The sequence below is a fragment of the Nannobrachium achirus genome, assembly GCF_963921795.1.
Source record: "Nannobrachium achirus genome assembly, chromosome: 7".
Lineage (NCBI taxonomy): Eukaryota > Metazoa > Chordata > Actinopteri > Myctophiformes > Myctophidae > Nannobrachium > Nannobrachium achirus.
Window position 1 is genome coordinate 38,903,054 of NC_137816.1, and position 24,510 is coordinate 38,927,563.

Here is a 24,510-nt window from a genome sequence, read left to right on the forward strand (position 1 = left end):
GCACTTTTACTGGCAGTGGTTTGGTGGCGCTCTGTACAGTCAAAATAAATACACACACTGTGTGAATATGCAGTCTTCCAGGTACACAAGGTTCAGCTACTGCACACACAGAAACCCTCCTCCTCTCAGTGGATCTAGCATGAACTCACATATATACATTTTGCATCTAATACATTGTATATATCACAGCAAAAGTGCATTTCATATACTGTACAAACCAAATGAAATATGAGTGATAATAATAATAAACCACACACCAGTTCCAACATAATTAAATAGTACAATGAAAATGCAAACAAACACAAAACGAAATAACCATACCTGTACAGTCAAAATAAATACACACACTGTGTGAATATGCAGTCTTCCAGGTACACAAGGTTCAGCTACTGCACACACAGAAACCCTGTGACATTGGGAAACACATGTCTTCTATAAACGTTGCAAAAGTGTATTCACAGACTTTATATTCAACCTTAAGACACCTCTGCATAATCACAAGCTTAATGGTAGCATTTATAGTTGCATACTGTTGTGTATCATTGGTTGCAAAACTAAATAAACATATTAACTCTGACAGAGTAAACACAGCATACCTCCTCCTCTCAGTGGATCTAGCATGAACTGAGAAGCAGGCGCAGCTGTGTGACGTCATTAGCTCTCTACTGCAGGGACTCTTAAAGTGACAGTACAGGTATTTACATAGTTGGAATAGAACAGTGGATCTAATTAGGATTTGGTGGAATTTCAACCCTTAAAATAAAACTATAATAGTAACCTTGTTACATTCACCCCTCCTGAAATCCACCAACATCCTTATTGTACAAGACCCTCTAGGACGATAACAAGAACAAGTCTTCAAATGACATCAACTGGCACAAGCGAAAAGAAAGACCTAGTCTCCTTTGTCAACTGAGAAGCTACCTCACATACAAGGTTCAGGGGAAATGAAGAAACATTTAACAGGCTTCTGAATCCCCTTAGCTAAATGCGACGCCTAGTACGCCACACAACACTTGCCCCCTCCAAAAATGTCCAGAAGACTTTTACACATGCCCCAAAACAAAACACAGTCCCAGGAAAAAAAAGAAAAAATTGACACATCATAGCATTTCCAAATACTTAAATCCCCATCAACAAAGGTTCCTGAATCATAGATTCAATCAGTCTGGTGACTGGTTTCACCAACCTCCCCGTACGTGTTCTGACTTGGTTATCAACCCCAGTGTGTGCACGTGTGTCAACATGAAGTGAAGTGTCAGCATGTTGTGTCATCGGGATGAATGTGTGGTCAGCAGTGGCACCAGCAGGACTGTCTATGGGGCTGGCTGAGGTCAGCCCTTCCGGATCAATCACCTTAGACTCGGGTGAGGTGAAAAGCACATCATCCTGAGGCAGCACACTCAACATCGAAGCTGAATTGCTGTCACTCTCCTCTTGATCCAACCCTTCACAATCCTGTGTGCTGTCATGCTGAGTCGGTATTCCAGACACCGAAACCGTCTCATCCTGATCCGACCCCTCGCTGTCAAATAACACATCAGTAACATGGGCATCTTCGCCCCGATCCAGTCCAGGGAGAGGCAAGAAGTTGACTCCCAGCAAGAGATTCCTGTGCACAACTTTCTCATGTCCCTCTGTATCCTGAATCTTGTAGACATGAATACTGGGATTCACACCAACAACTGTGTACACTCTGTCCTCCCACTTGTCAGCAAGCTTTCTCTTCCCCCGTTCCCCTTTATTTGCCACTAAAACACGATCCCCCACGGACAGATAAGTTCCCTTGACCCGCTTGTTGTATTGCTGGGCTTGGTGTTGCTGCTCAGTGGAAGAGTGTCTCTGTGCGATTTCAATAGCGCTGTTCAAGCAGGAAAGCAGAGACTTGGCGTATGAGTCATAGTCAGCTACGTCAGCGTCATTCAGCACCTGCTTGAACATAACATCCACTGGCAGCCTAGGGATACGCCCAAACATGAGGAAAAAGGGTGCATAACCCGTAGTCTCGTGAACAGTGGCGTTATAAGCAAACGTGAGGGTCTGAATCTGTTGTGGCCACCGGTGCTTCTCTTCAAGGGGAAGTGCACGGAGCATGTTGCCCAGAGTGCGATTGAATCGCTCTGTCCCGCCATTGCCCATTGGGTGATAGGCCGTTGTGTGAGATTTTGCAACACCCGCCAACCGGAGAAGCTCTGCAATCAAGTTGCTCTCAAAATTGGCACCACGATCGGAATGTAGCCGTTCTGGAAAACCGTAAACACAGAACATGTTATCCCAAAGCTTCTTGGCGACTTGCTTTGCTGTCTGATTGGCACAAGGAAATGCATGGGCAAGTTTGGTGAAGTGGTCAGTGACAACCAGAACATCCACAGACCGCTGCTTGTTGTCCTCCGCTGAGTAAAAGTCCATGCACACTAACTCCATTGGGGCAGAGCTCCTGATACTTTCCAGAGGTGCACGAGCAGCAGGTTCTGGCGACTTCCCAAACACACATCTCCGACAACATCTGACATATGCCCGTATATCCTTCTCCATATCAGGCCAATAGAAACGTTGTCTTGCAAGTGAGAGAGTACGGTCCTGGCCCTGATGACCCGCTAGATCGTGGAGGCCTGACAATGCTGTGTCCCTTAGACTCTGAGGCAGCACATATTGGAACCTCTTCTGCTTGGACACAGGATCCCTCATGACCCTATACAAACAATCATCACGGACCTCCAATTTCTCCCATTGTTTGAACAATCTAAGGACCTTTGAGTCAGCACCATGCTTTTCCCGCCTGGATGGCCGTTTCTTAGCAGTAACGAAGGGCAACACTGCAGAGATGGTGGGGTCTTGTTGTTGACCCAACTGTAGCTCCTGGGCAGAGAACATGGGCAATACCTCCTGACCACTTGACAGGTGTTGGACATGTTGGGTCAAGCATAGAGCTCTGGTCTCCGCTGCATCAATCCAATCACAGTGGGCCTGACAAAAAGCCCTGACTTCATCCGGGTCACGGCACCATTGTAACGGGTGTGCCTAGCTCTACAGTCTAACTGGCTGGCTGCACATCCGTTAACCCCTGATGACCTCTGCGTTGTGTTCTGGTATTGGTGAAAGGAGGGACAAGGACCACAGGTGGCTGCTGGTTGCACTTTTACTGGCAGTGGTTTGGTGGCGCTCTGTACAGTCAAAATAAATACACACACTGTGTGAATATGCAGTCTTCCAGGTACACAAGGTTCAGCTACTGCACACACAGAAACCCTCCTCCTCTCAGTGGATCTAGCATGAACTCACATATATACATTTTGCATCTAATACATTGTATATATCACAGCAAAAGTGCATTTCATATACTGTACAAACCAAATGAAATATGAGTGATAATAATAATAAACCACACACCAGTTCCAACATAATTAAATAGTACAATGAAAATGCAAACAAACACAAAACGAAATAACCATACCTGTACAGTCAAAATAAATACACACACTGTGTGAATATGCAGTCTTCCAGGTACACAAGGTTCAGCTACTGCACACACAGAAACCCTGTGACATTGGGAAACACATGTCTTCTATAAACGTTGCAAAAGTGTATTCACAGACTTTATATTCAACCTTAAGACACCTCTGCATAATCACAAGCTTAATGGTAGCATTTATAGTTGCATACTGTTGTGTATCATTGGTTGCAAAACTAAATAAACATATTAACTCTGACAGAGTAAACACAGCATACCTCCTCCTCTCAGTGGATCTAGCATGAACTGAGAAGCAGGCGCAGCTGTGTGACGTCATTAGCTCTCTACTGCAGGGACTCTTAAAGTGACAGTACAGGTATTTACATAGTTGGAATAGAACAGTGGATCTAATTAGGATTTGGTGGAATTTCAACCCTTAAAATAAAACTATAATAGTAACCTTGTTACACTATTACAAATAAATTAAAAATTAATCAGATGTTTGGAAGATTTTTTTTATAATCTTTTAATATATTTTTTTTTAACACAAATCTTCTCTTCTGGGGGTCCCTGGCACAACATATTTTCAGATGGGGGTCCGCAGCCAAATACAAACATTTCAACACAAAGCATCATGCAGAGGATGCAGTGGCCTGTGATCTGTATGTGATCCACCTCTCTCTCTCTCCGTCTCTTTATCTCCATGTCACCTCACCTCCTAAAGCGTGTGCCTTAAACGGTTTATTCCATTCGTGGTGGTAGACTAAGCTACTTTTCAAACCTTCTCAAGCCAAGGACCCATTTGGAAAATCACTGAGCTGGTGTTTCTGACCTTGGTCCTTGCGCAGTTTTAAATGTAAGAGCTTTGTGCACCGTCTAGCGGCGAAAGCCGGGAACTGCGTGCTTAGTGCTGCAATGTCCAAGAATAGGAATTCTGCAGCAAAGTCACCCTCTCTTAACCCTGACAGCATTGAATAGGGGTCTTCAACGTTTTCAGGCCGGGACACCTTAGTTGAGAGAGAGATGAAGCAGGGACCCCCACAACCTTTCATAGATTCCATATAGTTTGATTGTTTGACAGCACAATCATCAGTGTATTTTGGATTCATGTCAATTTGTGTTTTCAGATATTTAACCACTTGAAACTCAATACTTAATACATTTGACCCTTCACTCTGTACTTAGTCTGCTCTTTTCCCCCCTCTACACCAAATAGCCGATGTACAAGCTCACGCCTCGCAGTGCGAAGCTTTGTGAGCTTGTAGATCTGCTATTTTTGGCTAAAGTTCTCAGAATATGGACACTAGGTGGTCAATATAAAAAAAAGGAGAAAAAAGGTTTCTATCACACAAAGATTTGGAGGCCCCCCTGTAGTAACTCTGAGGACCCCCTGTTGAAGACCCTTGGAATAGATCAAACAATGAAGGAAAGACCAGGAGGACGACATTGCACTCTGCCTCAAACACACACAGCTAACTCTTCAAGAAATATAATAGCATAAAAATCCAGAGTACAAGTAACAAAAAGCACATTTACTTTAGAGACCCTCTACTTTAAAAATGATTTTATTAATTAATACAGTGGTATTCTTTAAATTGTGTCGCAGAAGAGAGAAAAAAAAAGTCAGCCACACGTGAAGAGCTAATATTCAATTAAAGCAGTGTTATATCTAATAAAAATAAAATAGTACTGGTGTGCCATACATAATATATTGTCTATTAGTACAAAAATACATTTAAGGGCACACAATACAGCATCCAGTATCACAAATCAATGAGGGGGACACTTTCAGAGCACACCCTTGAAAAAGAGCATGTTTTAAACGCATTTAACCCAAGCACTTTGCTGTTCAACCATAAAAAGACCTTTTGTGACCATTATAGTGAGAATATATTGGTAAAAAAAAGGTGGATGCATTTTACTGTTACAATTTCCAAGGCTCAAGGGTATAACCAGAATACAAAGATAACCATGTCCACTTTCCACTTTTTTAAAACATGTTTTCTCTAGGTTTTATACAAAATAACAAAGACATACAAAAAGTTCATTTACAAACAAAGAACCAAGGCAATATGCTAGCTTTATATACAGCCACTTCTGTTTTTTTTATTTATTTATTATACCTTCTTTTTTTTCCGAAGTCATATGCATAGCAGATAAAGAGAGCAAACTTTTGTTAACCTTTATCGACTGTTCTTGTGTGCTATACCCAAGTTCATTTATACAATGGCAGAAGAAAAACAAACTTCATTTTCCATAATTTATCATAACTTATTTTTTCTTCTGGAAAAAAAGTGAATAATCTATTGATAAGGCATCGCTGCTTATTTGTGTGTGAGTGCCAGAGGAAAAAGTGAGAGAGAGACTTGAGGAAACAACTGAGCAGATTTGTGGACCTGAGTAAAGCACATGCATAGAGCTCCCTCGGGCTGGAAGAAGAGTTGTGGTAGTGGAGTTCTGGAATCACTTCTGGTGCAGATCAAAGTATTTCAGCAACACTTGCGGTACTGAGAGTAACTTATAATTTGTAAAAATGTGCTACTCAGGATATTCCTGTAAGACAAGAGAGGAAGAAAGGAGCACGCGATGGCAGGAAGAACCATTTTAAAGTCTCTGACCAAACCTTCTTTGAATCATGGAACGAACACCTTCCAAACACATCTCGCTGTAGATACAGTACTTACACACATTACCAGCACCGGTTTTAATCACTTGCCATTCTCAACACAACCTACCCCACTTTATTCTCATACCTTCATTAAAAGTTCCCTCACTGAATAGTAACAAATTGTGACAGTATATCGTTATAGTCAGACACACGTTATAGCTGCAACACAACCGGTAATTGATGTGAACTGGTAATTTCCTTCATCCGATTTTAGTAAATTGACAAGGATATATATACTACTATATATACTGTATGCATATATTTTATAGTATAAATACAGCAACATGAATCGTTAAGTATGTCTACTTGAATGGTATGGCCTCAACACCCATTGATCTGCTATGTAAAACACACTCTTCAGTGGCATAGGGCATGCATTTCCATCAACGGTTAAAGAGTCTTTTTGAGAGAGTTCTGTTTTACATCGACACTTCAGAACAGGGGAAGAGTTTAAAAGCACAGCTTGGAACAATAAGCATCAGCAGTCATCATCAGCAGTCTTTTATGGGTAGAGTAGAGTACACAGCACTGGCTGACTGGGGCTTCTTCATATTTCAGTGTGTGGTGTGGCTCTGTCCTCCTCTTCGCGGGTTGACATTCAGTAACATCACACCTGCTGGCCTGTCCTTAGAAGTGGTCGATGAGCACGGACACGCAGTTGGCTCCCACCAGGTAGTTGGGGTCACCAGGGAGAGACTTATTCTGCCAGCTCTTAGGGTCACCTGAGGTTGGACAGAGGAGGAGTGAGTAATACAAGTAGGCAGTGGACGCTCAACGAACCACGGAGAAAACCAGCTGGATGCATCTTTATACCCGCTTGTAATGAGAAAGCTAAAGACGCTGCATTTATGCAGTTGCAAAAAGAGAACGCACTCCCAGAGTTCTCAAGAGTACAAAACAGAAAATCCATAACAATAATACTCACATTTCCATGCATTCATCTGGCACACATGACACTATACTTACTATACAATAGTATATATATACACATTTGCAGAATTTTAAATTCAATTCACAGATTATTGTGCCCGTTTAAACACGTTAAATCTGGTGTCCCTATTTTGGGCAGGTCATTAGTCAAACACTTTCCAAAAAATTAAAACATAAAAAAAAAAGAGCAGATCTACAACATGTCACAACGCATATTGTTATGTGTTGTGTTGTGAGCTTGTTGGACAGGCGGTTTTCGGGTCGGCAGTTTTCGGGGTTGTTTTTTTAAAAGCCATTTCACCATTAAGGGGGCCACAGCCAAAGGCTAGGGCTATTTGGAAGCTTTTGGCATGGAAGTTTGGGAACCCTGCTCTAGACCGGTAGGACCCCTATCAATTATCACACTAAATGCAGGTAACAATATTGATGAGAGAAAGAGAGAGGGAAGAATCAGGCGATGGGCTGTATTATTGCCAAGTCTACACATGCTGTCAGTGTCATAACATCATAACACATCTATCTAACTGTTTTGCATGTTTTTAAACCCTGTTAGTATGAATACTGTACCGTTACGAATTATCGGTCCTCACCAGGCCGACAGGGAGGGAGGTGGTAAGATTAGAGGGAGGGGTCAGGGTGTACACAGTAAAATTTAACTAATTAAAATAGTTAAATGAACACAGGATTTTACTGTGTAAAGGAGAGCTAGAGGAGTGGGGGGGGTGGGGAGAGGGGATGCGAGGAGAAAACTGGAAAGTGGCCTTGTTTGACAATAAGAGGATTAGGACAGCCTTGATAATCCTCCAACAATTCAACAGGACAGCAGAGTGGGCTGCCGTCTCTTTCATTCCTTCAAGTCTCATCCTTAAAATGAGGCTAATTAGCAGCTAATCCTGGCCACTGCCAAATGTACCACTGTTTTTACGAAGAGGGGACGAAACACACAAGAGAAAGGAAAGAGGAAAGGTAGAATCCAACATCGATATTGACTTCAATGAGTTTTCCCATGGAGAGCCTCCTCGAGTCCTCTATCCACTGAACGGTGTGAATGGTTCTGTTACACTTGTATGTTTATAAAAGTATAAACATTTATTTTCCATATTCCATCCTGATTGGCTAAGATTGGCTTTTGGATGTTCACTCCTGCACACTTGTCCTACCATGTAGGTGTGCAAAAAGAAGTGTGCTTTCCCCAGAAAGCACTTTTATTTCCTTTTTTTTATGATTATGTGTTCCCTTGCCAGGAACATCTCCAAAGCGGTTCTTCAGGTCTGGGTGGCCATGTGAAAAAAATCAATCGTAGTAGAAGAGCATGCAGCATGATTTCTAGTGAATGGAAGTCCAGAGCGGTGTAGGACAGAGTTTGCTGAGGCATGCATGTTAAACAGAAACAGTGTAAAAGTGTGACGAGGTGACGGAGAAAAAATTAAACCAAGAGGGAAATGCCATCAATTGAGCATGTAAAAGCCATGAAAAGTGAGATTTTTGATCTGAATACCACATGAAATAAAACAGTGCTCAATGAATGAACAGGTGAACAGAGTCGATACCACATGAAATAAACCAGTGCTCAATGGGTGAACTGATGGAGTCAATAAGAGAATAAATGAATGATTAATCAAAAATCATGATAAAACAGTGAAAAGACAGGGTTTCCCACTAGATTGATTTCCAGCCTCAGGGTGAAGTGATAATTGTTTTTTTCAGGCACTACATTTATCAACAAGTGGAAGGAAATCAATTCTATGGGAAACATCGTTTTTAAAAAAAAAGTGACCCACAGCCATCAATTTTATCACACAGCCATCCCAGAAGACCCCAAAAGAACAGAAAGAGGACAGCGTACCCGACGAGGAGTCGGAGGATTTTAGAGCAAAAGACCAACCATCAGGGGTCATAGACGCACAGTGAGGTAAGCGCAGCTCCACCGGCTTCAGGAACTTCAGGCCGTGGGGACCACACATCACCAGAGGGCTGAGCAGGGTCTCTCCTAGACACACAAACACAGGACAGTGTCAATAGTTGCGTTTCCATAAAGCCGTTTTTTTGTGCATTAAGGCTTTTACGCATAAATCTTTAAATGGAAACACTTCAAAATTCGAATACACTTTCATTACTGGCAAAAACTTGGAGGAGCTGGATTTTGAGGCTTTGTCAAAAAAACTAAATGCGCATCAGTGCAATGGAAACGGGTCAGCCAATAAAAGTGAATACATGATGACGTTCTGGTCCATTGTCCTCCAAGTTAACACTTTCCCCTGCCGCTTAACGTCCATTGTAATAGCTTTAGCCCACAAAACAAACTGTCTATGAACTCTGTGTGACAGCTGTAGCTCTTTACAGACAACTTCCGCCAGAACCTAAAACGAAGATTTGTTCCATGCAAACTTAAAACACAAACTGTCTCAGAATCACGTTCAGTCTGTGTTTGTGTTGTTTGTTTGTGTCACTCTTCTACAAGTGACATCATCACATTGCGCATGAAACTAATACCCTTCTATTTCCTGCCCAAGTGCTGTCAAGTTCTCAACACAAGAACGGCAGACACAAACACTAGAAATATAAGGGCTTTAGAAAACAGTGAAGCCAACGACTTGAGCAGGAAAAAAATATATAAAAAAGTAGCTTGCCATGACTGCAGACATCCTATAGTGTAAGTAGAAGAAAGAATCTGATCTGCTGCATTCTGCCTTCACCATCAAAGTTTCGCTACCTTTTTCTTTGTCGAGCGGCGGCAGGATGCTGTTGTCTCGGCAGACCTTGAAGTAGATCTCCTGCTCCACGCCCTCAGGGATCGCGCCCTGTGGGATGATGATGCTGACGCCCGTCTCGATCGAGCTCAGGACCCCGCCGTTGCAGTTGAAGATGCCACGTGCGGTCGCCACCACCGTGTGGCCTTCGTCATCATCGTCGTCGTCAAGGGCACTGGGGCTGACAGACGGACAGACAGACAGGGGAGTTTATAGTAGGGGTCGACCATATGGAAAAATACAATATCACAATATTTTCCCGAGCTGTATCACGATTCACGATACACAATCATATCACATAGTATTTTTCATGTTGGTTTTTATGGTTATTTTTCAAGTTACTTAACAGTACAACCACCTATAACGTAACAAAAACTAAAAGAAAAAGTAGTAACAGACCATTTAGACCAGTGGTCCTCCAAATAGGGACCAGGGACTCTCTGGGTTCCTTTTGGGAGGTCTAAATTTGACCCTTACAAGTATGTAACTCTGACAGTATACAAATGAAACCAAATGGACACGTAAGTTTCATTTGTACACTGGGGAGACCTTGACATTTTAAAGTTTGAGAACCTACTGATTTAGACCAAAATGCAGGTTTAAATGGATTCTGCAATGAATCTCTGTATTAACAAATCAACAGGATTTTCATAATGCTCCCTCATTGTATCACGATACATACGATATCTCCGAAAAGGCATATCGTGTAGACATCGTATCGTGGAGACGATATTTATCACCATATCGTCCAGCCCTAGTTTATAGCTGACATTCTGTACTGAATGGGATGTGGTCATATGGGTGACTGGTCACAGATGCAGATGTGTTCACACATACCTGACAGGGATGGCCTTGGGAACAGCATTAACGTTGTTGTGTTGGTATTTGGAACGGTGGTCCATAGTGCGGGTGAAGGTGTCCAGGCCACTGTCTGGGTCTGTGCTCTGGGGCTGGGGAGAAATCTGGGGCTTCACTGGGCTGGGACTTGGGCCCTGTATTGTTCAAAACATGGGTAGATGAGAGATTATTTCCCTCTTAGCTTACTTGGGTCCAACTCTAGTATATTATCAGAATACCTGTCAAAGCTGGGAATAAAGTCCTTACCAAACAATTTCTTCACCAATGTGTTCGTAAAAGGTGTCTAGTAAGACATCTAACAAAGTATAATTCAAAATCCCTAGCATAATCTTTAACCGCTAGGCTAAGTTTGGGTCTCATTCACTTACTATACACTATACCATAATGGGAAAAAGAATCTGCATTAAGTGGGATGTGAGGGGTCTAACTAGGTGTTTTAATTATTCTGAATCCATTGCAAGCCTTTGTTTTGCACGAAAAACATTCCTTGAGCTAAAAAAAAAAAAAGAAAGAATATACAGAAATCGTTTGGTAAGGAATTTATTCCCAGGTGTTATTAATATCCCCTGACTACTCCTTTTGTATATAGCTTACTGGCAAAATGACAAGTTTATGCTGCCTCGACAAAACTCTATAAAGATTGTTGGTACGTAAAAACACAAGCGCTATGCTCTGTGGTTTTCTATTATTTGTACCTGCAAAGGCGGTATTATTCTGATGTGACGTTTCATCGTCATCAGCAGAGTACACACAGAAAGGCGCAACCAGAGAAGAACGCAAAGTAATATCACTGCAGCAGCTTTTCATATGGAGTGTATTACCAGACATCGCTCTGAGATCTCAAGGCTGTGTTCCGACAGGTGAATCCTTTGCACTCTAAAATGCATGTCCAAAACAGTGCAGTCATTCATCTAATCATTACTGGCCTTTAAACATTATTATTCAGATTACTAGTGAGTTGGGGCAAAAGGGTGAGTTCTGGAAAGTAATACAAGCACAGTGCAACCTCAGGAGGTGGAGGGGAATTATGAAAGAGCATAGTCATAGTGCAGGAAAACATGTCAAGGCAAGCCGACATGTATGTTTCATTTTTTTATATTAATCTACCTTTATGTTCAACTACATTGTAAACAAGGCAGCTTCATTTAAGTTTTATTAACAAAATAAGTACATAGACAGGGTTGTTTGAGCTGGATATATGCACGTGCACATGATAAGTACATCCTCTGCCTAACGTTTTGCCAGGAAAACTGTGTAATAACTATTCTACTGCGTACCTTAGGTGCCAGTTCCGGCTTGTCGTTAGGCAACAGGTTGTGGTTGAACTTGGGGCTGTCAAACTTGCGTTCGAACGGCCTGGCAGAGCTGGTGTAGGGCTTGGGGACGTAGCGGTTGTAGCTGGAAGCAGGTGGAGCTCCGTTGCCAGTGGATGGTTTGGGAAGATGATCGCTGGTGCCGTTAACCGGAGATTTCTCAGGGAAACTCTTGTGAGGCAGGAAATTGCTCTGGACAGTGTCTTCTCGGCCTGGAGGTTTAGCTTTTGGAGAAACACACGGATCACACTTTGTACCTGTGTGTGTGTGTGTGTGTGTGTGTGTGCGCGTGTGCGTGCGTGCGTGCGTGCGCGCGCACACACACGTTAAGCACGTGCACATGATTGTTAAAGCACGGCTGGAAAACAATTGATTACCTCTCAGCATACGTTAAAGTCAGTCTTCTGGTCATTATGTTTTATAAATAATTAAATGTATAGAAATTTGAAGTTAATTTATTGATTGATTTAAATGCAAAGGAACAATGTGTACCTTCAGATGAGGCGGGTTTGGGCAGTATTGCTGGAGGAAGAGCAGGGGTCACCTGGGGAACAGGTTCGTATCTCTTCTCCACTGGACTTATTTTCTCCACAGACTCCGCCCTGTAGCACATGACACCATACCATACTTTTAGTACATTTTGATACCAATACTTTTGTACTTTCACATCATACATTTTGAATTCCGGACGTTTACTTGTATTTCTATAGGCCTATTGCTGCTTTGCTACTTTTACTTAGGTAAAACATTGGAGTACTTTTGACACCACTGACCTGGGGTAATTGTATCCAGACTGGGCTTGTGGTTTAGTGGGGCCGGCCTGAAGCCTGTCAAAGTAAGACAGCTGCTTCCTGTAGTACTCCTCATCTTCATCAGGGTTGTAATGGTTGGGGCGAACAACGTCATCCTCTGCCACCTTGGACTGTGGTTTCTGCGGCTCCGGGGCTCTGCTATGGTCAGGGAGATGTGATAGCGGAGGAGGGTATGAGATGGTAAACAAGAGTGTAGATGTGGTGAGACTAGCGCAGCAGAAATTTAAAAAGTCTGCATTTAGGATCACAGAGATATCCGTTAGAAACAAATCATTTGGGCCACAGCATACGGGCTTAGTATTGAAAGACGGATAAGAGTACCATTCTGAGGCACCAGGGGGAGCTGACAGAACAGAAGTTGGTGGCTTACCTGAAGGCCTTCTCCTGGTCCAGGTTACTTAGTGAGTTCGCCTTGGGGATTCCTCCACCTGGCTTTACAGGCAAATCTGCAGCCTACAGCAAAAAAGGCAATCAACATGGTCAGTAAGACAAGAAATACAAGACCCGGCAAACAAAGCAATTTGTTAACTGTCTACTGTGGTATAAAGTGTTCTTTTATGAATGTGTAACTGATTGTTAAGGGTTCAAGGTGGTTACAGTGGTGTTAAATGAACCCCCAGGATTTTACTGTGGTGCCATTTAGCGCTGTGTGATGCCAAGCAGCGTACCCTGATCCCAGACGCATCGCCCGCTTCTCTGACTCGGTCCACGGACACGGACCGCTTGTTCTCAAACATCTTAACCCGGGAGAGGACCGACTGGGCTCGCATGGCCGGGTCATCCTCTGGCAGCTGCTCCTCTGTGGGTTGCGATGGGAGGGGGCTGTTTGGAGCCGCGGTGAACACAGCGTCCACAGGAGAAGGCGAGGGAGCCTCTGCTTTGGGAGGTGGCGTGGGACTGGGCTCTGGGTTTACAGGAGCTGTGTCATACTGCTGGGGTTTGTAACCTCTGTGCTGTTGCTGCTGCTGTGGTGGTGGGGGTCCCTGGCTGTAGACGGGCCGCTGGCTCGCAGGGTCCGGGGAGCGGGCCGGGGCGTAGGCAGCCGGATGCGGCTCCTGGTCGTAGCGCGGTCGCAGGTCGTACCCCGGACCTGGAGGCGGGGGCTCGTCGTAGCGAATGGGCGCCGTACCTGCCGGTTTGCCATAGCGAGGCCGCCCGTCGAAAGCCTGCTGAGGCGGGGGTTCGTCGTAGCGCTGAGGAGGGCTGTACTGGCGATCCGGAGCGTCCCCATAGGGCAGGCGAGGGTCGTAACCCTGGGGGGAAGAGGCAGGGGGAGGCTGGTTGTAGGGGTTCCACTGCTGCTGGTCGTAGTGAGGCACACTGTTCTCGTAGGGCAGGTGAGAGTCATAGGCGCGGTACTTTGGTTCCAGGTAACCACCTCCGCTGCTGCCGGCGTCATAGCGACTGGGCGGGTGGTCATAATCTCTGTATGGCTGCTGGTCTGGGTGGTACGCCTGCTGGGGGTCGTACGTCCCAGGCTTCATACCATGGCCCGTTCTCCCTGGGTTTTCCATTATGTATGGATCCTTCTGGAACATCTAACGAAAAACACACCCAAAAACAGAACAAACACAAAACAAAAAAAGAAAAGAAGAATAGTCAATAACTGGGGTTGTATGCACCAACACACTGAAAACATTTCATGAAAAAGAGGAAATGTAAAAATGCAGGTAAAGGAAGACACAAGGTGAATATTAAAAACAAGTCTGTGAAATTAATTTCAGAAAAGGAAAGGAGAGAATGAGGGAAAGACCTGAAATAGAGAAACTGAGAGGGAGGGGTTACTGGTCAGATAGATTATAGTTTAAATAAAGTAACAGACAATTTACACAGAAACCACAACACCTCCACTTTAACAGTCAAATTAAAAAATAATAGAAGTCGATAATAGACAATGGGTTAAATTTTTTCTTGTTCATACAATAGCATAGACAACCACACTGTTTGCATACTGTACAAACAGAAGGTATAAAGATAGAGGGCCAAAAGTTTTAATTGTGTAAGACACATTCATATTTGTGACTATTTTTTGTACTACTGAAGCATGTTCAATTGGAAGAGAAAATGCCACCCACTGTCTTGGTGCTTTCATAAGCTACATAAGAAACATAAAACCCCTTTCAACATTATAAGCGCATATCTGCAGAACACAGTAACCCATTCTGGAAATCCTGATATTTGAGAAGTAACCATTAAGAATTCATGTATTGGAATATTTCCACTAAACCGTACTTGGTAAGTTGGTAACATGGCTACGTTTCAAATGCAGGGATAAACAGATTAAAATGACTGAAAATGAATGAACTGCAAAATAAACGAAGTTGTCCATTCTCTTTGCATTAACCAAAAGTCACAATTACAAACCAATCTAATTCTACTGGTTAAAGGAAGACAAAGTCAAACATGTTGCAGCCATGCAAAGAAAGGTAAGCAACAGTGAGAGAGAGCCTTAGGAGCCTTCACTGCTCTTCTCCATGTAGGACAGCCATCCTCTCCTCCATGCCCACTGTTGTTTACCAGCGCACACTCAACACTCTGGCACGTGCACCCAACCACCCACACTCACGCCAACACACCCACACCAGTCCCTTTGGGCAAACGTGGCCAGTAGACATGCACGGCGGAAGGAAAAAAGAGAAAAGCGTGGCAGCAGGAGGTAGGTATGTAGGTAGGTAGACAGGCAGCAGCAGTAGCAGCACAGGCGGATGACAGAGGCCATCAGAGCCGGGCCAGAGCCACACCGAGCCAAGCTGAAACCAGGCCATGGAGAAGCCTCCGAGGTGGACGGTCATGATGGATACCTTTGGTTCTGGACTGGGCAGTCCGGACTGGAGAGGTTCTGGCGTCACGCTCTGAGGGGCTAGCTCAGGGGTGGGCCTCCTAAGAGAGCCAGCCTCAGGGCTGGGGCTGGGACTGGGGCTGGGCTGGCTGTGGGGAGCTGCAGGAGGAGCAGGCTCATCGGGGCTCAACAAACCCCCTACAGTGTTAACAGTGATGTCGACAGCAGGGGGCAATGTCTCAGCCAGGGGCTCAGGCTGCTGAGGGATGCTAGGGATGTCAGCGGCCTCTGCTTTCTGTGAAGTGGTTCAGAGATGTTTAATAACATGTGTGCCGAAGCGCTACGGCTGCCCTCTAGTCACAACTGCGTTGACAGGAAACCCCTCTGCAAACCTGTTCTTCTTTTCTGCCTACAGGTAACACCCTCCTCCATACTCCATACTATTAGTGACTTTTGGACCAACCAGTGGCATGTGAGGGGTAGGAATTAGTAGCAGGACAACGTTTTCATTAGTAATGTAGAGTGACTTCATTTTAATTCTATGGTTACAGTGATTTTCTAGTCGTTATTCTTTTGGTGTTTTTTTTTTTTCTTTTCTTTTTGTTCTTTTTTTTTATGTTCATTGACATCATCAGGACAAAATATTAAGCTTTGGCTATCACAACGGCCAATCGAGCCTCGATAAATACTTTACTCAATACATTTTTACAGCAATATTGGCTTAACTATTATTTTCCGACATGCACATAATACTTTCTTGGCTGTCACATCATCAGTCCTGACCGCAGGTATTTCAGCAGTAACTAGGAAGTGCACAGAGGTGATTATTTGATACAGACACATATAAGACAAAAACATATAGGTTTCTTCTCCCAGTGAGAACAGCAGCAACAACAGGACCAACAGTCACGCTAATAAGACAGCTTGTGGTAATACGGAGTACAATCATAACAGTCAGGCTTATTATTAGGTTCTCAAGTTCAAACAGAATTAAAAAAAGAACACACAAAAATACATACGCACGCACGCACGCACTCACAAACATCAACCAGCAGCTAAAGATAGAGGTAATAAATAGATAATTAAATAAATAAATGTATATATAACCATATATGTATATATATAATATATAATCTTGTATACTTTTGATAAATACTTGGCCACAGAAGGTTTTCACTTTCCCAATGCACTTGTAGCAGTAGACATACAGATAGATAGACAGACGGATATAGGATATAAGAATTGTTTATAAAAAGACATCTCTTTTTTCTTTTTTCAATATCGCTTCCAGAACACCTTCCTAACGCAAACCACGGCCTCCAGACAACAGGGGAGACGCACGGTTCTCAGAAACGCTACCTGCTGGGGCGCCGGGGCCTTGAAGCCGGCCGGGTCGATGCGGTTCATTGGGTCCGGCTGGGGGGGTGCGGTGGTGGTGCGCTGGTACCCGGCGTACCCCGGGGGCTCCTGGATGACGGGCGGGTCCTCGCGGACGGGCTCCGAGGAGCGGGTGAGGGCGGGCTCCGAGGGCGGGCCAGCGTCGTCGTTGAGCGTCTCGTCCAGCTCCTGGTCGGTGTAGGCGCCGCCCTCCGTGTCCGTGTCCTCGTAGTCGGAGGTGTGGCGGCTGTCCGTGCTGTACATGGAGTACTCACTGCCCGGCGCTGAAAGGTAGGACAGGCGGTCGTCGTGGATGTCCAGGTCGTCTTCTGGGGCGCCGTCGGCCTGGATGGAGGTGGAGAGGGAGGGAAAGAGACAGAGAGAGAGGAGATTAATCACTTTACTTATGCTCTTCACCCCCTATGGGGCATAAGGCATCGATAGAGAGATTATATAAGGGTATATGATTGCAAGTATCGATAATCTCCGATACGATTATTCTAGCTATTATTCTACCAATTATTAATGTTTTAAATCAATTACTGATTAACGACTTCACTTGATATGAGTGTGTTACCTTGCCCTCTGAGACCCACACCAGCTGGTTCTGCTGTTGTTGGATGTTCTCCTTCAGCGCTCCATACCAGCCATCATTCATACTGTTCATGTTAATGGTGGCTGAACAACACAGAAGAAAGAAAACACATCTCTGCCATCAATATCGAATATCAGCAACTATTCAGCACTGATAAGGATGGGCATTAAAGGTCACTGGTGCCATTAAAAATGACAAAATCTGTTGCTTTTGAGTACAAAACAATACATACATTTCTGTACTAGATGAGACTTAAGACTTTCAGATGTCAAGGAGCCAGCCACAGAACTTTTTTTAATATCAATCATTAAAGTGGCACATCTTTACATGCTATTGTTTGGTGAAACACTTTTGAAACAAGAAAATGGGGGTGCCAGCGTATTATTGATATACAGCATAATACTCCCCACTCTTACAATTAAATAATTTGAATGAAGAGTAAATCACTTTTACAGAAAAGACCAGGTAAACCTACAGAAGAGGCAGTGAAGTTAAATGTAGTAAAACATAATGACAAGTGTTTGACAATTAAAGGCCAAATCCATGATAAAAACGAAATTAGGGTTATATTTACATACATTCTGCTTTTGATTTGTAGATGGAAATTTATGCTATTTGGACATTGCTATTTAGTTAGTACAATGTTTACAAAACATTGCAATATATACAGGCCCAAAATATGTTTTATGAATTAAATGGTCTGTTGTCTAATGTCTAGTTTAATTTTAGGATTTAAATAGCTGAATAAAGCACATAGACTCGAGAATAAAAACATGTATACAATGTAATCTTTTGGTGGAGAGGCTACCCCCCCAGACTGCATTATTGATTGGAACTAAAATATACAGAGTTGGCGTATGCTCGTGTTCTCACACACACACACACACACACACACACACACACACACACACAGTTGTGTCAGTGTGACTGAGTGACCACACAATTACACTTAAGTAATAGGTTTGCGCTCCGCCGCGACAACAAAAACACTACTTAGCAGATTAGCACAGGGAGCCAACACATACAAATAACAGAGTAGAGGGCTCACACCATTATAATTAGGATGGTTATACTGGGGAAAGGGACAGCAATAGACAAGTATAGAGAATACGTATAAACACACGTCAATTATCAAGTGTTAACAAGAAACAGAGGTTAAAGATGATACAGACACAGTTGCTCTAACGGGATTAGAGCAGCAATGTTTGGACTGGAAGAAAATAGCTGGTATATCCTGGCTACAGTGGGTGAGTCCATGGCATGGATGCTCCCCAGGGCCTCTCGCTGATGTCTAGACGGTTACAGACACTCATAAAAAGAATTGTCATGACACTCCACATCTCTCATTGGAACAGGGTTAAAGCTGGGAACGTCTAAATATGGGAATATGGGTGCATGTGTGTGTGTATGTGTGTTGAGTGCTGCGGTGGAAGGATGAGAACAGTCTGACAGGGTTTGACAGAACAGGGCCACGGCATGACAAGGGAACTCTACGGCACAGAGTCTAACGTTACACCACTCAGCTGTCAACTGTCTGACGCTTCTCACTTTTGACCCCCGCTGCTAAATCTCTCTCTCTGAATCTCCACTTCTCTTTTCCCTGCGTCCATTCTACCAATTCCTCCCCCTACAGCCATGGGGAGTCGCACCAAATTCTGGGCCCTGGGTACAAGGATTCACTGCGGCCCCCACCCCCCCCATGAATGTTCTTCATAGCAGGAGGGAGTTTAACCCATTTAGACTGCGAACGCATTATTTTGTGCTTTAACTATTGAAAAATAGCAGGTATACAAGCTCACAGCACGGGCTCACAGCGCAGCACCGAGTGCCACGCTGCGAGCTTGTAGATCTGCTATTTTTGAAAAATCATGAAAATGTGTGCAAGTCTTTGAATATTTCAAATCCTTCCAAGTTCTTTTTTTAAAAACCTGTTTCTATGTCAGTGGTGCTCAAACCTTTTCATGTGAAGGACCCCCACCTCAAAATATTTAGTTCCAGGGACCCCGCAGAAGCTAAATTTGACATACAAATGTTCGCTGAAAAAATACATATATTCTAAGATTTGCACACATTTTCACGACTTTTCAAAAATAGCAGATCTACAAGCTCGCAGTGTGGCACTTGGTGCCACGCTGTGAGCTTGTATATCTGCTATTTTTCAATAGCTAAAGTATAAAATAATTAAGGTCCCTCCACCTTGGGCCCTAGTAACTCGGTCCCACTTTCCCCCTCCCTTGTGACGCCCTGCATGCAGCACACTCACTGGTGAAGAGGTGGTGGTTGTTCTTCCGCAGTTTGAGGGCTCGGTCGTAGAGCTTCCTGGCGCTTTTCCTGGACTCCGGGCAGAGGCGGGTCCTCATGGTCTTGACGCCCTGCTTGGTGTCAGGGTTGAGGAACACCACGATGGGATACCACTGAGCATAGTTCAGACGGTCCACCGCGTTGGGGGTGATGTCCAGCACTGCATGCTTGTCCTGTCACATGCACACACACCACACACACAACAAAAACATGTTGAAATGCATGTAGATGGATACCAATTATTATTATTATTATATAGTCCAGAAATATAGGTAATCTGAATTTCTCATCAAATGGAAAACGAATGTATAAATAAAATAACAGGACAAGTGGTTCTCAAAGTGGGGTTTGCTGTGCCCAGCAAAATGTGCTTATATAGCATAAAAGTCTGCTTAACCAACTTCATATGTTGGCTATTTGAAATTAGCTGTTCTACAAGCTCACGACGCATAGAGCAATTTTCTAAAATCAATTTTTGGGGTCCTTGACATGAAAATGTTTGAGAACCACCGACCTACACCAATGTTCTCAGATCCATACCATGCTGTCTGTTAATGACTACTGTGCACCAGGGGGCAGCAATGCGCTGCGGAAAAAAAAACCTTCTATTGCCTGCCTAACCCAGTGATTCCCAAATGATATGCAGAGTCTAGTTGTGCCTTGGGATCTTGAAACAAATGCACATTACTGCAGTGTATACTACAAAAATATGTTTAAGATGATCTTTTTTATTAACTATACTCCTTCTAAAAACAGAGAAAAAATCTTTCTATAACCACAATCAACCTGCCACCCCTATTTTGGGGAATGGCATTATACCGAAAAAGATATTAAACACTAATAATTCAAATTGAATAGAAAGAAATAGCAGATCTACAGGCATACAAGTGAGCTTCAGATTCTGAACTTGCATGTTGGTGTGCCTTGGGTCTGAAAACCACTGGCCTAGCCCAAGTGTCATAAGACGTGTCAGAAGTGAAGATGTCTCTCTGCAGTGTGTGTGTGTTGACTGTCTCCACTCACGCGGTCAATGATCTGTTTAATGGTGTGCAGTCGGATTATGCCAGAGCTCTTGGTGTCGGTTCCAGCATCCCTGGGTTCACTCTCTGTAGGAGGAGAGCAACCAACAGTTATAGCGCTGCGTCAACGTCATGGACAGGCTGCAACAACAGTCTGTGCCACAATTACACATCATCATTAGTGTGCAGTTGTCAACTCCCGTTCACAGATTTATCGGTAGATTATTACCATCTATGTATGGGAGTGGACAAACGTACGTTTATGGAAAGCCTGTAGATAATGGAAGATAAAATGGAGACCTGCAGAATCTGCTTCAGTTCATGCAATAGCGATCAAGTCATTTTTGGGGGGCAGGGGTTTAGGGGGGGAAACAAAAGTATATAATGAATGTGCACGTGCAATTAAATATAGCACATATGGGTTTAACTGCAGCGCAGGAAATGTGTTACGTGTGAAGCTTTGACATGATGTATAACACACATTCAAGAGCGGGAAGGTCATTCCAGATTAACGTCCATTGTAAACCTCAGCGCCTTGGACAAGGTTGTGTAGAAGATTATATGACTGAGACGAAGGTACTCTCTTGGAGTCATCTAACTAACAATAACCTAAGCAGGATATTACTGTATCCACACAGTAAAATCCTGGGTTAAATTAACACAGAGGACTTTACTGTGTAAACTCCTAACAGCCACAAACCCATTACATGGGCAGGCTTTAACCTCTTCATTTCTAACATACATATACAAATAGTGTGGTCAACAGAACTATCTATAAAAACAGTCCAAACAAATATGCATTTCAAAAGCCACAAGATAATCGAAAACCTCAACTTTGGGGTTAAAGTCTGTGCAAGAATGTTAAAGATCCAAAGCTGTCACAATTTGACAGCTGTATGGAAGCTGGCGAGTTTTATAGCGGTCCATGCATGAATTGTGACAGTTACAACCTACTGTATATATACATCCATTTTTCTATTAAAGGTTTCTATAAAAGGCTTAAGTGCCACCATCAACATCCCCCTTTGATGGATTTGCATGAGATTTCTTTTGTGTACATATATGATTTGAATTATTGTTGACTGCAAACCATAAGTCATGTAAGGCCACACAAACTAAGCCTAAACAAAATTGATATACTGATTATATTTTGGGGCAATAGTTGTTTGAATTTTAGACAAACACATTTTTGCCACAACATACAGTATATATTTAAAAGTTGTAACGGGAACTTCATCTTGTTAATTATTTTAACATTATAATTATTATTCTACTCATGTGCCAAGTCTAATGTTGGTAGGACAGCAACATTTCAAGACACAAATAGAAAACAACATGAAATCCATCATAGACAGCTTTGACAGTTTAAAAGGCAAATTTGTAAAGAAGGAATAGGTGAATAAGTACACTTTGTTTCATTGTTCCGTGTTCATTATTCAGTACACATTATTTGCATAGAAAGTGTGCTGACACTTTCTCTATCATGTTACAATTGAACACTTAAACTGCTAACCTACATACATCAACGTACCACTGAACAAAAAACTCCTAATCAGTCATTTTTCTCTAAATAAGAGCATTTTATAGGTAGGGTTCAGGAGAAATTCTACCTGATGCAACCTACTCAGATAAGAGGGGAATACTACCGAATTCAACTAGGAAATTACTCATGTACCCAGGAAAGTTTGGTTCACTTTTAATAATGTTCACTACTCTCTCTACTAGTAACCAGAAATGTTAAAGTCACAGAATTACCTGTGGAAAAGAAAAGATAGTGCTGATAGGACTTTCATAATATTATAAATGATGTATTATGTTAAGACAAAAATATTTACCAAATCAACAAAATCATGTTGCAGTTAATTGATCTACAGAGCAGCACTTTTGGTACATTAGAGTAAAATCACATTGATGTATATAGCTATAGGGAGAGTGTTTAAATTATGCTGACTAGACTGTCATAGGACAGAATAATAACATAATTGAATTCTTAAAATGAGCGGTATACCCCCCTTTAAGATATAACCAAGCAATACATACAATTCCAACACATCTATAAAGTAGCCCACCTACCAGCAACACACTATTCAAACACATCTACAAAGTAGGCCACCTAGCCAGCAACACTACATTATTCTACCGTTGATTGATTGATTGATTAATTAAAAGGGGGGAAAAAAGATGAAAAAGAAACAAAGAAAAAGAACATGACATTGACATACTTTCCCCTCCTTCCTGTTGCTGTGTTTCTGTAAAGGAAATACAGTTACAAAGACTTAGGAGTTATGTAAACAAAACATACAGGACCAGGGGAGTGGAATCACTTCACGTGTGTGACTGTGTCAGTGAGTGCACTTAAGGTAATTGTAATTCAACGCTGGGTGTGGAGGAGAAAACTAAACATTAGAGAGTGCTGCAATTCCTCCAGGTGTGAAATTAACCTCGGAAAGAAAGACAGAGTGACCGAGTGACTGAAAGAGAGAGAAAAAGAAATAATAGAGAGAAAGAGTCCCGGGTGGAATTGAAAGACAATCTAGCCGCCTCTTGAATCAAGTATACTGTACGTACCGAGAAGATGGACTGTTCCCGTCTTATCACTTTTGCATTTCATATCATCTTAAATGCACATATTGTCCTCAGCAACACTGAATCAAGTTAGAGGTTTAAAGTCAGGACTAACGGAAAAGTGTAGACTATAACTGTCCATCGACACATAATTAGATCAATTACCTGTAGATAATCCATTTTCAATTTCTAACTTCATTGTCTTGCACATTTCCTATGATTTAATTTCAATCAATTTTGTTAGACGGTAAGTCTCAAATGACAGAAGATTTTAAGTGTGCGTTAACTATATCATTAATATATAGTTATTTATACTTGAAAATAAGTTTCCTTTATATTTACTGATCATTTGTAGGCCTATTTCATTCAATTTTGTAACTTATGTCTGCCTGTTGTTGATTTACATTCACAACAAAGTGAGTACTGTACCCCCCTGCCACACTCTTTTCTACGTTGATCTCAAAGAAATCCAAAAGACGGAAATCAGTCGCCTCAACAGAGAACTTCTATGTGACAGTGTAGATTTAATTTCCATGAAAATACTAATCTTACGACAACAGGATAAGAAAAACAACAGCATCCATTTATACAGCAAAGTCATACATCATCATAACTTAAAACTTCAGATTTATGTTTGTAATTTTCAGGGTGGCCAACAGTCATTCCTGTGGGAAGATGGGATTGAAGCTGGAGAGGAAGCCCTGAGCTGAGAAATGACTTTGTGTTAAGTAGTAAAATGAGACAGTCGTGCCAGTTCTATCTTTCACACGGCATCACTCCATTATTCCCAGTGGCTCATGATCTTCATTGCAAGAGCAATGAGTGCAATAGGCTACCCGTTTCTTTATGTGAAGGAGTCCATTTTGAACCCCAGTATCCATATTCTGGGGGGGCACAATCTACAAGCTCACAATGAGTCTCACAATGTGTCGTGAGACTCGTTGTGAGCTTGTAGATAGCCTATTTTTGGCAAAGAGATTTGGTGTAGATGGAAAAATGCGGTCCACGTGCAGAGGCAATTCAGGTCCAGTTTACCAAGTCTAGAGGGTTTCAGTGGTTAAATGACACCCTGCTACATTAGGTACTGTACAC

The 24,510-nt window shown here is 42.7% G+C and overlaps 1 protein-coding gene across 12 annotated transcripts in view; it reads right to left on the reverse strand.

The window, feature by feature from the left end:
• Positions 1-5,009: 5,009 nt before the first annotated feature.
• tjp1a (tight junction protein 1a) overlaps positions 5,010-24,510 on the reverse strand; it is an 80,197-nt gene continuing 60,696 nt past the window's right edge. For 2 of the 12 annotated variants that reach the window (XM_080730827.1, XM_080730825.1), the window contains exons 16-30: positions 23,076-23,102; positions 20,858-20,940; positions 19,797-20,007; positions 17,516-17,616; positions 16,921-17,283; positions 15,584-15,856; positions 13,451-14,320; positions 13,153-13,235; positions 12,744-12,917; positions 12,463-12,572; positions 11,935-12,194; positions 10,637-10,791; positions 9,763-9,980; positions 8,896-9,039; positions 5,010-6,841 (exon numbers count right to left, since the gene is read on the reverse strand). In XM_080730827.1, coding sequence (XP_080586953.1) covers positions 6,747-6,841; positions 8,896-9,039; positions 9,763-9,980; positions 10,637-10,791; positions 11,935-12,194; positions 12,463-12,572; positions 12,744-12,917; positions 13,153-13,235; positions 13,451-14,320; positions 15,584-15,856; positions 16,921-17,283; positions 17,516-17,616; positions 19,797-20,007; positions 20,858-20,940; positions 23,076-23,102 — 3,167 coding nt within the window. In that variant the 3' untranslated portion in view covers positions 5,010-6,746. Of the gene's footprint in view, positions 6,842-8,895; positions 9,040-9,762; positions 9,981-10,636; positions 10,792-11,934; positions 12,195-12,462; positions 12,573-12,743; positions 12,921-13,152; positions 13,236-13,450; positions 14,321-15,583; positions 15,857-16,920; positions 17,284-17,515; positions 17,617-19,796; positions 20,008-20,857; positions 20,941-23,075; positions 23,103-24,510 lie in introns of all 12 variants that reach the window. The other 10 variants (XM_080730832.1, XM_080730829.1, XM_080730826.1 and 7 more) reach the window with 6 other exon arrangements.